Source organism: Rattus norvegicus, chromosome 16 (assembly GCF_036323735.1).
Source record: "Rattus norvegicus strain BN/NHsdMcwi chromosome 16, GRCr8, whole genome shotgun sequence".
Lineage (NCBI taxonomy): Eukaryota > Metazoa > Chordata > Mammalia > Rodentia > Muridae > Rattus > Rattus norvegicus.
The window spans coordinates 71,662,613-71,678,414 of record NC_086034.1 but is presented as its reverse complement, the minus strand read 5'-3'; the positions used below and the strand labels follow the sequence as shown (position 1 = coordinate 71,678,414).

At 51.2% G+C, this 15,802-nt stretch overlaps 1 protein-coding gene across 6 annotated transcripts in view; it reads left to right on the top strand.

Moving 5' to 3' along the window:
- Nucleotides 1-4,139: 4,139 nt before the first annotated feature.
- Adgra2 (adhesion G protein-coupled receptor A2) overlaps nucleotides 4,140-15,802 on the top strand; it is a 38,462-nt gene continuing 26,799 nt past the window's right edge. For 3 of the 6 annotated variants that reach the window (XM_063275883.1, XM_017600376.3, XM_003751617.6), the window contains exon 1: nucleotides 4,140-4,851. In XM_063275883.1, coding sequence (XP_063131953.1) covers nucleotides 4,460-4,851 — 392 coding nt within the window. In that variant the 5' untranslated portion in view covers nucleotides 4,140-4,459. The remainder of the gene's footprint in view (nucleotides 4,852-15,802) is intronic. The other 3 variants (XM_006253295.5, XM_039095155.2, XR_005494961.2) reach the window with 2 other exon arrangements.

Here is a 15,802-nt window from a genome sequence, read left to right as displayed (position 1 = left end):
CGTCCGAGGTCATTTGAGGCCAGCCTGGGCTACATAAGATCCTGTCTCAAAAGAACGAAAAGCGAAAACTAAGAGCACTTCTGTACTCCTTACACATTAATATTAATAACTCCTATGGACTGGTACTTTCACAGCTATTCTGAAATATGTCATCTAGGCCGAGCATGTAACTAAGTAGAAGAATTCTTGCCCACCACGTGCAAGCCTTACATTTGATCCGCTGTACTACAAAGGAAAGACAAAAGGATACCATAGACTATGATAGGCAACAGCTATCCTGCTGTGCTACAGGAAATCAGAACCAAGGTGCCTAGCGACGGATCAAGAAGGAAGGGGAGGAGGAAGGAAGGAAGGGGGGAGGTAAGCTAGTGTACGTGAACTCTCAGACATATATGGACTTGGGTTTCCTAGAAACAGGTGGGTTATCATCTCTGCTCTTGGTCCGTCAATCTTGTATGTAATCATAGCTTTTGCCGAAAGGTCTAAGTATAGTGAGGGGGAATGGTATGACGCAGTGGTAGAGCATTGTAGGAGGTGTGAGGCCCTGGGTTCAACGCTCGTGCACACGCGTGTGTGTGTGTTGTGTGTGTATGTTGTGTGTGTGTTGTGTGTGTATGTGTGTTGTGTGTGTATGTGTGTTGTGTGTATGAGTGTGTGTGTTGTGTGCATGTGTGAGTGTGTGTATGTGTGTGTGTATGTGTGTGTGGTGTGTGTGTGTGTGAGTGTGTGTATGTGTGTGTTGTGGTGTGTGTGTGTGAGTGTTGTGTATGTATGTGTTATGTGTGTGAGTGTGTGTGTATGAGTGTGTGTGTGTGAGTGTGTGTGGTGTGTGTGAGAGAGAGAGAGAGAGTGTGTGTGTGTGTGTGTGTGTGTGTGTGTGTGTGTGTGTGATGCAGACTAAGTCTGTGGAGAAAGTCTCTTGTCACATAAACCATCTAAACCTGAGGTGAATACAAATGGCATTGGCATGATGTTGAGAGGAGATGCGCCATGGTATGGGCATTTAGCACACGCACACACGCATATATTTACATTGAATGCACACAAACATTACATACATGGAATGCATGCATGCATACATACATACAATGATTTCTTACATTTCTTGAGACAGAAATTCAGATATCCTAGGCTGGTAGCCAAGGCCAGTCAAGGCCAACTCTTGATCCTCCTGCCAATAACATATATGGACTTGGTCAGACTCCTTAACTAGGTTGCCTGAGAATAGGAATGAAGTGTGAGTTGCCCTTCTATTTCAAAAGAGAAGCCTGGGGTGGGGTGGGAGATAGAGTGTGGCACGGTGCTTGCCTCACAAACATAAAGCCCTGGGTACCATGTATCCCCAGCATTGCATAATTGAACAAGGAAGCACACTCCTGGGATCCCAGCACCCGAGAGGTATGGATAGGAAAGCCAGGAGTTCGAAATCGTCCTTAGCTCTACAGTGAATTCCAGAATATTCTGGTTGGTCTTGTGTGTCAACTTGACACAAGTTAGTCATCAGAGAGCCTTCGATCGAGAGCATGCCTCCATGAGATCCAGATGTAAGGCATTTTCTCAATTAGTGATCAATGAGGCCATGGCATGGGGGTGGTGCCATCCCTGGGCTGGGTACTATAAGGCAGGCCAAGCAAGTCACGGGAAACAAGCCAGCAAGCAGCAGCCCTCCATGGCCTCTGCATCAGCTCTTGCCTCCAGGACTCCAGCCCTGCTTGAGTTCCTGTGCTGACTTCCTCTAGTGATGGACTGTGAACTGGAAGGGTGAGCCCAATTAACCCTTTCCTCCCCGGCTTGCATCTTGGTCACGGTGTTTCCTTGCAGCAATTGAAACCCTAAGACACAGGCCAGCCTGGATACATGAGACTCTGGTTGTGTTAAAAGACACAGTCACAGTAAGTTCCCCAAGTAGCAGAGTAGGTCAGCAGCCTTTTAACACGAAAAGATTGTACACGCACAAGTACAGGCAGGAGAACATGACTTCGAGGGAACCTGTTGAGCAGTTCAGTGGGGCAGTTAGAAAGGATTTCAAAGGCTGGAGAGATGGCTCAGCGGTTAAGAGCACTGACTGTTGCTCTTCCAGAGGTCCTGAGTTCAATTCCCAGCTACCACATAGTGGCTCGCAACCATCTGTAATGGGATCCGCTGCCCTCTTTGGGATTTGTCTGTAGACAGCTACAGAGTATTCATAGAAAATAAATAAACAAATCTTTAAAAAGAAAAAAAGAATTTCAAAGGGGAGTGACCATTCCTGCTCTTCAAAATTCAAATTTTTCCTCCCTATATACAAAATGGAGGTGTACTCCACACTGTTCTTCGTGCAGACGTCAAGATGATGCCATCAGAGTAGACATGCCACAGAAATGTCCCGCCAGGAATCTCACATGCACCTCCCCTCCGACAGCCTGCCAATGTCATCTGTAATGTGTGAGCTTCAGAGGGTTCAAGGGACAGGAGACTCTCTCCTGAGCCTTTGTCTTTTCGCACAGAGAAATCACAGAGAAGCTGTGAGTGGGTCAGAGAGACCCCTCAGCTCTTCCCTATCTCTGGCCCTTGTGGTCTGTGTGCCTGGTCTCTGCCCATCACAGGCCCCTTTCCTGAGGAATGCAGCCTGCACTAGGCCCGTCTAAGGCTCCTGTTGGGAGTGTCCATTCCATTTCTCATTTCCTCCCTTTGCAACCACTATTTATTTATCTTTGGAAGCTCGGGGAAACAGAGCCTGCAACAGGGATTGACCAGGGCCTCTGATGAGGGAAAGCTAGGAAGCTAACGACTGTAGCCATTGGGCCAGGGAGAGGGCTACTTCCCTGGAAAGGAGTTGGGAGATCTGTCTGGCAGGCCACAGAAGGAGAAAAGGCACTGTGCACCCACCCCACAGGGCCAAGGTGGGGTAACTTTGTCAGCACAGAAGGGTCATGAGCAGGAGTTCTGCCCGGGGCCTGAAGCTGGCCAGCTACCTAGCAACAAAGGTTCTTATTGAGTGATTAAAAGGTCATCATTTCTGGGGAAACTGGGACGGCAGCATCCTGGGTCCTCAGACCCCAGCCTTCCTTTCAGTTGGCACTGCTTGTCCCTCTGTCACCCGCAGGCATTGGTTGTTGGTCATCGTTTCTGTTGCTCTTTTGAGGTTCACAGGCAGGCACTTTGACTCTCCTTCCCGGCTGTCAAAGGTCAGCTGTTACCTAGAACTGGCCCCTCTTCCTCCTTCTCACGCTACAGCCTTGTGACAAGTGGGGCCCAATAGATTACACACCCCTAGGTGTTATGTGCAGTGTCAAGTCAAACAGCTCATAAAAGGCATGGCTGGGCCTGAAACCTACACTGGGCTGGTGGTACAGTCTGTCCATACCCTATTATAGATCCCTGGGCCTTCTCTAATTTCCCCCCTTATTCATTTACTGCCCCCCCCCAACCCCCAACACACGTTAACAGGAGGATAGCTTTGGCAGTGTCTGCCTTAACCTTTGACCTCTCCTTGGCCTAATGACATGCACCTCCTGCTGGGCAAGGTCACTGCTCACAGGGTAAGGTCTATGGCCTCCTTGTCTCAGTCTTGTGCCCTCCTGCTGTGGCTTCAATCCAAGTTTGAGGGTGGGAACAGGATTCTGAGAGTCGGCTTTAGATCGGCTCATCGTGTGTCAGGGGGCCAAGGAGAAACCTTAGATCCTGAGCAAAGATCGACCACTAACACGGAGCACCAGACATCTCAAGCCAAAGCCCAACTTCGACAAAAGTCCTAGGAGCGAGGGGTGTGTAGGCTGGATGAGAGAATTTTGTGGAAAGTGATGGTTGCCTTAGAAGTCTGAGCTGGGGGGTTGGGGATTTAGCTCAAAGGGGTTGGGGATTTAGCTCAGTGGTAGAGCGCTTGCCTAGGAAGCGAAAGGCCCTGGGTTCGGTCCCCAGCTCCGGAAAAAAAAAAAAAAAAAAAAAAAAAAAAAAAAAAAAGAAGTCTGAGCTGGGCGAGAGAGTTCTGGCCAGTAAAAAGTCGAGACTGGAGAACAGTCTTGGTTCAGGGTAGGTGACTGGGTACGGGGAATGGGTGGTTGGTTGTTCAAGCTGTCTTTTAAAGGCTTGCTCTTGAAGGAGGGCAGCCGCCTGGCAGGGTATCAGGCGGCGCTAGGGCCTCGCAGAGTGACGAGGCGGTGATGGAGGCGGGCGGGGGCTGGCGGCGGGAGCTGCGCGGCGCCTAGCTGCCCCCATCCATGGCACGGAGCTGCGGCAGGGGCAGCGGCAGCAGGAGCCCGGCGCGATCCGCTAGGTCTCAGCCGCGCGCAGAGCCAGCCGGCCACGCTCAGGGGCCAGGCTTCGGTCGGCTTGGAGCGCTGCGCTGAGATTCGGGCCGCGCCGCCGGGGGGCCACCCGCGCTGCGCTGACAGCGACGCCCGCGTCCCGCCCGGCCCGGGTGCTTGCAAGCCATGCCCCCGGGGCGCCGCAGTGGGGACCCCGAGGCTTGCCTCCGCCCATGGCCCCCCGCCCCGCCCTCGGGCGTCCCGGGCTCCCGCTGAGCACTCCTCTCGCACGCTCGGGTCCCTCCAGCCGCCGAACCGTCCGGCCCCTACGCTGTAGGTCCCCGCGGGGCGATGGGTTGATGGGCGCGGGGGGACGCAGGATGCCGGTGCGGTCTGCGCGCTTGCTGCTGCTGCCGCTGCTGCCCTGCCTTCTGCTCCTGGCTCCTGGAACGCGGGGTGCGCCTGGCTGCCCGGTCCCTATCCGCGGTTGCAAGTGCTCTGGGGAGCGGCCCAAGGGACTAAGTGGCGGCGCCCACAACCCGGCTCGAAGGAGGGTGGTGTGCGGCGGTGGGGATCTCCCCGAACCTCCGGATCCCGGCCTTCTGCCAAATGGCACCATCACCCTGTGAGTACCCTACTCTGTACCGGGTCAGATCAACGAGTGGATCTAAACTGAGAGTTGGGGGGTGGGGGTGCGATATTGCCACTTAGAGGAGTCTGGGGAAAGTTTGAGTCCAGGCGTCTGCCGGGAAACTTGAAGTAGGAGGAAGATTGGAGTTTCCAGAACCCCGGTATGCCCCCCAGAGCGAGAGGCATCGCGGAAGCCTGCTCACCTGCACAGGTGAAGTGCGAATGGACGCTGGAAGGGCCACCCCATATTCCTTGTCCTAGATGGGCTAGCATTGCAGCCTTACGGGGCCCTGAGAGGGTGGGAAGGCTGATAAGCGTCAGGGACCCAGTAAGTGGCTGTGGTCCTCACCACGGTTGAGGCTCCAGAGCTCGCACGACCCGGAGCCTGCTGGCTTCAGACGGCTAGCAAGGCTCCTCTAACTAGGATAACTCAGTCTGCGGTGCCCCGCCCCAGGCCTGCGAAGCTCTGCTCCTAGCCCGGCTTCCTAGGGCAGGAGGAGCTTGAGCTCCGCTAAGCCTGTCCTTGGAATGCAGGCGCTTCTGGTCTGAATGAAACACCCCGTGTCCCAGCTCCTCTTGGGCTCTCTCCCACTGCGCACATTTGGGAAGTGAACTTCGGTTGAGCCCGGTGTCCCGGCCTATTCCTTTTCCCCTATGGAAACAATTTGGCTGTTTATCGATTAATTACTCAAAGATTTGGTAGGAAAACCTGGCTGAAGGGAGGCACGTGCCTCCCGGCCTCCTTCTGTAGTTCTCCTTTCAACTTGGGCCTGATTAAGCCCTTGCTTTACTGGCCACGAGTGCCTGTGCTCTTTAACCCCGAGTCTCGAGTTCCGGCAACCGCACACGGAGAGTCTCCCGGACCCTAGCAGTTTCCTGTGCTGACCATGTGCTCCACGCACGACGTGGAGTTAAGGGTCGTGCCCTAGCGGCGGCTCCTTGCTTTCCTGTTCAGGATCTAGCCCAAAAGCCGTTTCCCTTTCCCTGTCATCCTGACCCTGAAGGCAACCTTTTCTCCAACCACCCCTCGCCCAGAACTGGGGCTGGCTTCATCTTTTCGATTGTGCCCAGAACAATACAGTAAGTCCTCTGGTAGGTTCAGAAGCAGCTGGCTTCCTGGCAGGACACAACTGGTCAGCCTGTGATGTTGGCCGGCTGGCCTGCATTTTCTCCAGCTGGGACGTGTGCCTCACAGTGGAGGCTGTATTTCTTCTTCTCTCCCACCTCGATGCAAGCTCTGGCTTGCAGTCTTAGTGGCTGCTAAGGCTGTTCACAGTAGGTCTGTGTGTAGTGATGTTTAAAGGAAAGTTTGGGCATTCTCCAGCCTACTTAGTTATGGAGGAGAAAAAAAAATGCTTTGCTGTGAGAAATAGCTGGCCAATGTTTGCGACACACAGCTGCACAGCGATAGCTGGGCTGGGGGTGGAGGTAATTTGTGTATGGGCACAGGCTCCAGAGGCTCAGAGGACTCACATGTGTGGGAGCTGTCTCTTGTGTGTCTGTTGGTGGGGATTAGGGAATCCTAACATGGTCAAGGCAGAAGGGAGGGAGGGGAAAAAATAGAAAAGTGGTTTTGCAGGACATCTTAGAATGATTTGGCGTCTAATGCTTTCCAGCCGTGGCTAATTCCCATCGACGCCACTCAAAGGAGCGGGACCAGTTCTTGGTGAGAATATATCATGACAAAGTAGCAGAGGACTTGACTTACCTTCCTGCTCCAGCCCATAAGCCCTTCCCTTAGGAGAGGCTCCTCTCTCCTCTGGGCCCTTCTCCTTGCTGGCTTATAAGTACTTTCCAAAGAGACTGGTCTCCAACCTGGCAGGACCCTGGAAAGGACAGGACAAGGAAGCCAACTCCTCTACCAATCTGGAGTGTAATGGAATCTGAATCTTCCTCTCGATGGTTTTCTCAGTTTTCCACATTTATGATCCTGATGAATTGCCTGCCCTCCAGCAGTCTCTGGAGTGAAAAAACAAAAAACAAAAAAACAAAACAAAGACAAAACAGGATCTCAGTGGAAGGTGGGAAGGAGACTCAGTCCGAGCACACTTATCTTGAGATAAGGCAGAAGGGCTGAAAAGGGGCTGCTGCTTCCAAGGAAGAACATGGAAACCCCCTTACCTTTGAAACCCGTATTTATTGTTATTTTATATGTTTGGGGGTTTGCCTTGCACGTGTATGTCAGTGTGAGGGTGTCAGACCTCGGAGTGATAGACAGTTGTGAGCTGCCATGTGGATGCTTGGAATTGAACCCAGGTCCTCTGGAAGAGCAGTCAGTGCTCTTAACGCCCTGAGACATCTCTCCAGGACCAGGACCCCCCTTTACAAGTGGGAAGTCTTGCTAGGTATGGGGTTGGTGCTTGTGATCCTGGGAGGACAGTGAGTTTCAAGTCATCCTGGGCTACATAGGAAGATCCTGTCTCTAACAAAACATTAGTCTTTTTCTCACACAGATCTTTTTTAAGCTTGTCACTAGGTTGAGCCGCAGGACTTGAGAGCTGTTTTTGCCTTGTGGCTGTGCACTCCCTCCTAGGCAATTGCTTCATTCTCACCGAGGACCTTCTCTCCCCCTCCTGAATGGGTCCCCAGCTTCCAGCCACAGGAACCCTCAAGATAGAAGCCAGGCAGACACTTAGGGCTAGGGCTCAAAGTGCCAGATAAGGTCCCTGTCTGTTAGGGGCCTCCTTTGAGCAGCCAGCCCTGTTTACCTTATTGAAAGATCCTTCCTCCGGGCCGTTATCTCGAGTCTGCCTTCTGTTTTTGTACACTGCAGGTCCCCTCTCCCCCACCCTTTGCTTTGTTTCCCCCATTGGTGGACTTCCATTTGCACTTTTCCAGGAAAGCAGAGCTCTTGGCTTCCTTCCTGATCCATTTCTCACCCCACCCCCAGCCTCACAGCCAGGTCTGCAGGGCAGCTGTGGGCACAAACTCCCAGAGGGAGAGCCTTTATGAGCGCAATGGTCCTAGGGTAGGTAGCTTATGCTGGGGAGGATTGGGAGGATTTTGTTCTGCGTGGGAACCTCCCCAAACTGGGCAGTGGCTAAAGGCCTGCTTTTTCTGGTCCTTAGCTCTGAGAGTTAGAGAGGGGTGGGGGGGCAGGGAGGAGGCTTGAGAGCAAGGGATTCCAGGAAGGGCTGATAATAGATAAGTACAGAAGGAAATCTCCCCAGGAGGACCCCAGAGGACACAAGCCAGTGCCATAAATCTGCACCGAAAAGGCTCTTAGAGATCAGCAAGCCCAGGCCCACAATCTAAGGCTTTGTGGCTGAGGGACTGCTAGGTGGGATCAGTGTGGAATTAGCTCGTAGGATCTCGATGTTTCTACCAGACGAGGCTCTTGCTATTCGGGATCCGGTAGACACAAATGCCGCTTTAAAAATCCATTTCTTTCCCTCTCTCTCTCCAACAGGACCACAGTCCTCTTAACCTGGGAACATTTCAGGCTGAGTGAGAAGGTGCAGACATGGGGTAAATCACTGCTCGTTCCTTCAGAATACACAACCTGCTCAGCCTGAACAGATGTTCCTGTACAGGGCAGAAGGGGCTGTCTGCACCATGTGTCCAGTACTAGGTGGATTCTTACGCTGGGAGTTTGATGGTCCCGGGTAGGGAGAGGTAGGGTCTTTATTGGACCCAGTGCAATGCTCCTGCCTCAGGGAGGTGGCTCATGTGCAAAGATCTCCCTTAGGACCCTCCTCACTGGTCTGGGGATTCAATGCAGCCACCGGGATCTAGTTAGGAGAGTGTGGGGCGAAGTGTGCCAACCACCAAGCACACAGCCTGAGGGTAGTGGAAAGATGCTGGCTATAGGGGCGGGCCCAGCCTGCCTCCCCACCCCCTTCTCTTCTACCCTCTTTCCCCCATATGGTTCTCATAAGGTCTGGGCTCCGAGACAGCGGCCAGAGGAAGTGGCTGTGTACAGAGAGCTTTTGTGAGCAGGGGAGGGGGAGGGGGAGAGTAGACAGAAAGAAGGAAAGAAAGGAGGGAAGAGGCCAGAGATGAGGAGATGAGGGAGGGCTGAGTCTCTTAACACACTCCCAAGCCCTTCGGGCTGAAGGTCTCACCTCCTGAAGTCCTGGACCCTTTGTCTATCCCAAGTGAAGGGCCAAGAGAATCCCAGGGCCTCCTTGACTCCTCCCACCCACCTTCTTGAGGGGCTGTAGGTGGTGAGCCCAGGTGCCAGAGATTTTGACTGTCCATGCTTGGTGAGACAAACCCCTATCCTCCAGACTCCTGGTGCCAGATATTAGGGTGCAATGCACGGTCCTGTTTCTGGAGAGCCCTGTGAAGAGAGTGGAACCACCAGGAATTGGATTGTTGGCCCATTATTTACTGCATTGAAGAGACTATGACCTATTAGGCTGAGTCCCAAAGACATACATATACTTCAGCCCCAAACGGTACCAGGACGGGGTTTGGGAAGTCACTAGGATGGGGCATATTCCTGGATTAAGCAAGATATGTGTAAGTACCCTCTGAACCCTAAGGCCCTTTCTGCAGGCTTCTGTGGAATTGGTGAAAGGTATGACAACCTAGTCCTTGGTTGTGAACTTGAATGCAGGCAAACCAGTGTAATATGAATCGAAGGGAGGTTGACTCTGATATTTGGAGGTCATATTTATAAACTGAGAGACCGTTTCTGCATTTATCCCACACGTATGTCATAGAGATAAGACCCTCCCTCTTCTGCTTCTAAGTTGATCCAGGTCTTTCCACTCAGTTTCTAGCCTCCGTCTGCTTCCTCACCAAAGCCCAGAGAGGGTAGCACACCTCCCCATTGTCACACAGCCTGCCCAGAAGCAGTAACTCTCCCATCACCCCCAAGGGAGAAGCTGTACAGAGAGGAGAGGGGAGAAAATCGAAGGGAAATTGCCCTGGGCTGAGGAACCAGAACAAAATCCGGTGACCATCAGGAAGGGCCGCTGAGAGGGGCTGTTTATTTTCTTTCCCCCAGCCTGGCTGCTGTGTTCTATTTAGGGCTCAGACACTGACAGGACGGAGTTGCCTCCTCCCCTTCCTCCCTCTTCTGAGGGGCCCCCATCCTTCCCAAACTCCAGAACATTCCTTTGCTTTCAGGACTGGACCACAGAGAGGGAGGGCAATGGGGTGGGGGGTGCGAAGCAGAGAAACCGGAGGGAGCTGACCCTGAGGCCCCACTCCCTCAGCCCTCGCCTTCTCTCAGGGAAGACATGATGGGGGCACAACAGGGTATGCAAGATGGATGGGGCCAGGTGAGGGCAAGCTGTGGGGTGACCTGAGGAGGGAGTTGTAGCCTGAGTGGAGGAGCCAGACATCTCCCAGCTGGAAAGGAAAGGAAAGGAATGGGCACCCCTCTCACCCCAGCCCCCACCGCTACCAGGACTCATGCCTTGCTGGTATTGTGTGGAGGAGTCCAAACCTGTGTTTTAGACTGGAGGAGACATCAGCCCCAAAGTGGGAAAGGCTGATAAAGCCTGGGGTCTCCTGTGCTGAAGGGCGGAGGCCCCTCCCTGTCCCCCGTCACCTCTGCAGAGGAATCAGGACAGAGAGACTGGGAACCCTGAAGCTTCCCAAGCTCTTGGGAGGCTTCCTGCTCTCTCATGGTAACAGATTCTCTGAAGTGTGACCCAGAAGCACAGAGCAGAGTGCTGGAGTTTGAACGAATGAAGGGGCTCCAAAAAAATTAGCTCCTCCCCCTCCCGCACTTGAGTTAGGTCTTGGAGACTCAAAGGGTTAGTAGACAGAGGGGAATTTAAAAAGATGTTTTGTTTTGCTTTGTTTTAAAGGTAAGGTTTCACTAGGTAGCAATGGCTGGTATAGCCCAGGCTAGCCTAAACTGGCCATGTAGACCAGGCTAGCCCTGACTTGACACAGCCGGCTCTGCACTGAACTCTATGCCCACTGGGCACCTCCATCCTGGGAGCTCTGCTTGCCCATTCACTCAGCTGGTGTCTGCTCATTTAGCCCCCTGAAGGAGGTGAGAGACAAGCTCCTCCTCCCAAAAGCCTCATAGCCTTAGAGACTAAGAGCATTGAGCTATACAGTGACAGACAGCTCCAAATTAACACTAGGAGGGACCATGAGGGGACTGGCTTACATATATGTGTGGTGGATTGGTCAGGTTTTGCTCCTCTGAGACAGGAGGATGAAGAAGAGCTAGGATTGTACAGTGAGGCCCTGTCTCGGAAACCAGCGAAATGGTAATAGCGAATTAATCCTTTGGGATTTTCTTACTTATTTATATATTTATTTACTTACTTATTGGGTATTAAACCCAAGACCTTATATGCTCCCCCAGCTCTGTTCACATTTTGGAGGAGTACTTTTCTTCCTCTGTGAGCTTGGATCCCACCGATAGGATTTTATATCATGGCAGTAGTCAGCAGTCCTTAAGGTAGATTGAAACTCCCTCCCTCCCTTCCTCCCTGCCACTCCCCTTCTCCCCTGTAGAATGTGCCTCCCTCTACCATGTGTCTGTAAGAACTGAGTGATTGGTTGAAGGAATGGATGGATGAAAGTCTGAGTGTCTGTGTTCCTTGCACTCCAGCAAGAGTGCTGGGACCACAAAATCCCCACCAAGTCTCCTTCACTACTTTTCCACAAACGCCTGAAGTACTGTGTTACAGGTTTCCACCTATAGATTTGGTCCTAAAGCTCAAAATCACATCTTTCTCATATAAACCCAAATATCTTGGTTTTGTGCATTCCTTACCAACTCCGGTGCCCTTGCAGAGATAGATAGAGGAAGGAGGCAAGACCTACAAGAAAAGTTTGGGTAAGCAGATAAGCAGCGGTCAAAATATCAGACAGCTTCCCTTTGGTCTTGGCCTTGACCCATGGCTGTCTTTGGTTTGCTCTGTGTCCAGATTGAGGTTAGGGGCAGTGTCTAGACGGGGCTCTCTAGTACTGGAGAAAGTAGATCCACCCGGCTCTTCTAGTGCCTGAAGTCATCCGGTACTGCCTGGACAGGCTTCCAGCCAAAAGAAGCAGTGGTAATGATGATCAGGAGTGGGCAGGGCACTTTGCATGTCCTAGACACCAAGGTCAAACTCAAGGGGAAACGAAACCATGGAGGGGTAGCCATTAGCCTATATCCTTAACTAAATGCCATGCACATTGGTCATTGATAAAGTATGGCCTTTGGTCGTCATGCAAATGAAGCACTTGTCAATGCTTCCAATTTGTAGCATTTATCTATTTATGCTGGGGGTCAGGCTAGCGCTTTATCAGCAAGTTACACACCCAGCATAGCATTTGTATCCTAGGGGTGATGATTATATTTTAGGTTTCAGGCCCTGGAAATATCCAGAGGCCCCAAGCTCTACACTACAGAAAAATCTGGGAGCTCAGGCTTTCCCTGGATGGTTCAACACAGCTTATCAGCAAACAGACAGCATCCCTCCCCCTCACTACTCAGCCCCCTATTACTACACACCAGCAGCAGGCATTGGTGTCAGGGCCTCCTCAGACTCTACAAAGACAGTGAGGGTCTAAACCCCTGATGCCCTGGGCCCTAGAGAGTCCAGAGTCTGTCGGATCAGAGAAGGGAGGCTTACACACACACACACTGACTTTCTTGGGCACGTGAAAAGCTTTTGGTGCCTGCACATGTTGGTTCCGTGCCCCATAGAGCAGGGCCCATATGAGTCCTATGGGGTCACTTTTGATGTGGGAGTGGTATCTGGTAAGTTCCTGTGGTTACCCAGAGGCCACAAGGGCTCTCAGAGACGCCAGCCACTCACTCCATTGGTGGTTACTCCCTTCTCTGTCTTCCCTAAAATAGGGCCCCAACCCTAAGAGGATTCTGGAATGGCTTTGGTGTACCCAGTATTTGGCCTGATTTCAAACTCTAGAGTAGAGAAGAGGGGACCCCAGGGACTAACCCTCCTTCCCATAGAAAGTTTAAGCTGAGGGCAGGGGTGGGTGGGTGGGAGCAGAAGCTAAAGATGCTTTTCCAGGTCTCTGTGGGGCCTGTAGGGTTAGTGCGGTTGGAAGGGACTCGCCAGGCTGGCTCCCTGTGAGGCAGTAGTGTGAGAGAGAACTATAGCCCCAGGATGGATCTGGCTGGGGAGTTTAAAGAAAACCCAGGCTGGTACTGTATGTGGAATAGCTGGATGAGGCTGTGGGGGACATGGCTCCCTCCTCCACCCAGGCTGCCACCCAGACGGTCAACGATAGTGGGAATGTTTTTCTTCCCATTGGAGAGAGCTGTGTGTGTGTGTGTGTGTGTGTGTGTGTGTGTGTGTGTGTGTGTGTGTGTGTCTGTGTGTGTGTATGTGTGTGTGTGTGTGTATGTGTGTGTGTCTGTGTGTGTGTATCTGTATTCATTCACCCCACTATCAGACCTGCAACTTCTAATTTTTTTGCCTGCCTGTAACATCTCCAGACTTGAGAGTCCGATATACACAAGACCCCGGTTTCCCTGTGTCGGTAAAAACAAATTCCTAGATTCACGCACACTTGAAAACAAAACCAACATCCTGCCAACACTCTGGACGATGCAGGTTTAAAGTAAAATTCCTTGGCTCTCTTGGGGGAAATTAAAGCAAAAGATTCAGTTCCGGGTACTGAGGGACTCAGGCCATAAAGCCAACCATCTGCTGGAGTCTGTCAAGAGTGCTACTGCTGCCTGGAGGGGTAGAGCCCATCGGAGAAGGGTAAAGAGCTGTTGGCCTCATGGCTGCCTGTGTGTGTGTGTGTGTGTGTGTGTGTGTGTGTGTGTGTGTGTGTGTGTAGATCAGAATCATGGGCTCTGCATGTAGAAAATATATGAGTTTTGAGGCTTTAGGGGCTAGCATTTGTGCTGGTCAAGCAAGAGTCATGGGTTGCACCCCCCACTGCAGCTGTGCCCTCTCCCAGCACAAAGGCATATGGAGAAGGAGCCCAGTTACAGGAGGTCTCTGCAGAGTAGGGTGGGATGTGGTCTGGGGCTGGCCAGGCTAAGAGTTAAGTTGTTGTTTGTGTCCAGAATTTCATCCTGGACTGCCTCACGGGCTGGTCCCCGTCTTTTGTGATGCTCCTGAACCCACAGTGCTAGATGGTGCACACTCAGAGAGTGGCTGCTCTGAATCAGGATGTGACGGCAGGCATACGATACGCTCCAGCTTCCAAAGATTGGTCACGCACAAAGAAATAAAGCATCTAATTAATAGTGTCGTTAATATGTTACACGTTGAAATGAAAGGACGTTGTGCGTGTTGGGTTTAATCAGGTTTTATTAAAATTAATTTTTAAGCTTTTAAAAAAAAGAGAGAGACTGATAGAAAATTTAAAATTACACATTATGGTCCGTATTGTATTTCTATGAGCCAGCTCTAAGTTAAAGGTTTGGGGTCTATGAAAGGTTAGAACCATGGCTGAAGGGCCTGGGAATGTGGGGCCCCCATCACCACTTATGAGCCCATCTGAACAGAGAGAGGTCTTTACCTGAGATCTCAGGCTCTCATTTTGGAAATTTGAGAGTAGGAATTTTCTTTTTTAGAACTCTGATTTCAATTCAATGGTCTTTCAAACATTTTTATACATAAAGTAGTTAATTAATTATGTATTTGGAAGCATTTTCAGGCTGGTGTCTGGTGCCTGCAATCCTAGCATCTGATAGGGAGTCACAGAGATCATGAGTTCCAGGACAGCTTAGACTACAAAGCAAGTCCCCCGCCTCCCGTCTCCACAGAGGAGAAAAGGCAGAGGCCAGAGGGATGACTGGGTGAGTAAGAGCATGGACTGTTCTTCCAGAGGACCAGAGTTCAGTTTCAGGCACTCACAGCAGATAGCTCACAATGACATATATATAACTCCAGCTCCAGGAGATCTAGGTCCTCTGGCCCACACAGGTACCTGCACACCCATGCACACACCCGGCCAGCAGATACTCATGCACATAGTTTAAACACAATAACACTTTAGAAAGAGAAGGAAAGCAGGGCTGGCAAGAGAGCCCAAAGGACGAGGGCACTTACCACTACCCCTGAAGCCTGAATTCTCGTCTCAGAGCCAACATGGTAAAAGGGAAAAACCAGCTTCTGCAGCTTGACCTCTGACATGAGTGCATGCATGCACACACACAGAGACACACAATATGCACACACACACATGCACACACACATACATATATGTGTGTGTATATGTATATGTCTATGATATATGTGTCTATGATGTATATATGTGTATGTGTCTATGATGTATATGTATATGATTTATGTGTCTATGATGTATATGTGTGTATGTGTCTATGATGTGTATGTATATGTAGAGCAGGGATAGGATAGGAGGGAAGAAGAGGGAAAGAGAGGAAAAGGAGGGAAAACGGGAAAAGGGGAGCGAGAACATTTTGTCAGTACACTCATTATGTGAGTGTGAGCTTGAGGAGGGCAGAAGCCAAAGTGCAAGAGTCACCCTCTTTGTCACTATATTCATCCTAGGGATGGGACTCAGGTCACCAGGTTTGGCAGCAAGTGCCTCTAGCCACTGAACTGTCCTGCTGGCCCCTAGTGTAAGATTAAGGGGGTAAAATGTTTTTAAAGATGTATTTATTTACTTGCCTGGTTACTGTGGGATAGTCTTACTAGGTAGCTCTGGGTGGCTCGGAACTCAGAGTCACTTGCCTCTGCCTCCCGGGTGCCAGGATTAATGCTCTGCACCACCACACCCGGCCAGAGATTTACCTTTTAAAAAAACCTGTGCCTTTTTCTTTTCTAAAGATTAAAAATATATATTTTATGGTTGTATGTTTGTATACACGTGCATGTGTGTACCATGTGCGTGCCTGCTGCCTACAGAGACCAGAAGAAGGCATTAGATCTCTTGGAACTGGAATTTATTTTGAGAGAGTGCCACACTGTATAATCCCCTCAATGGCCTGAAATTCACTATGTAGACTGGGGTGGCCTCAAACTCAGAGAGATTGGCCTGCCTCTGCCTCTCTGCCTCTCTGCCTCTCTGCCTCTCTGCCTCTCTGCCTCTCTGCC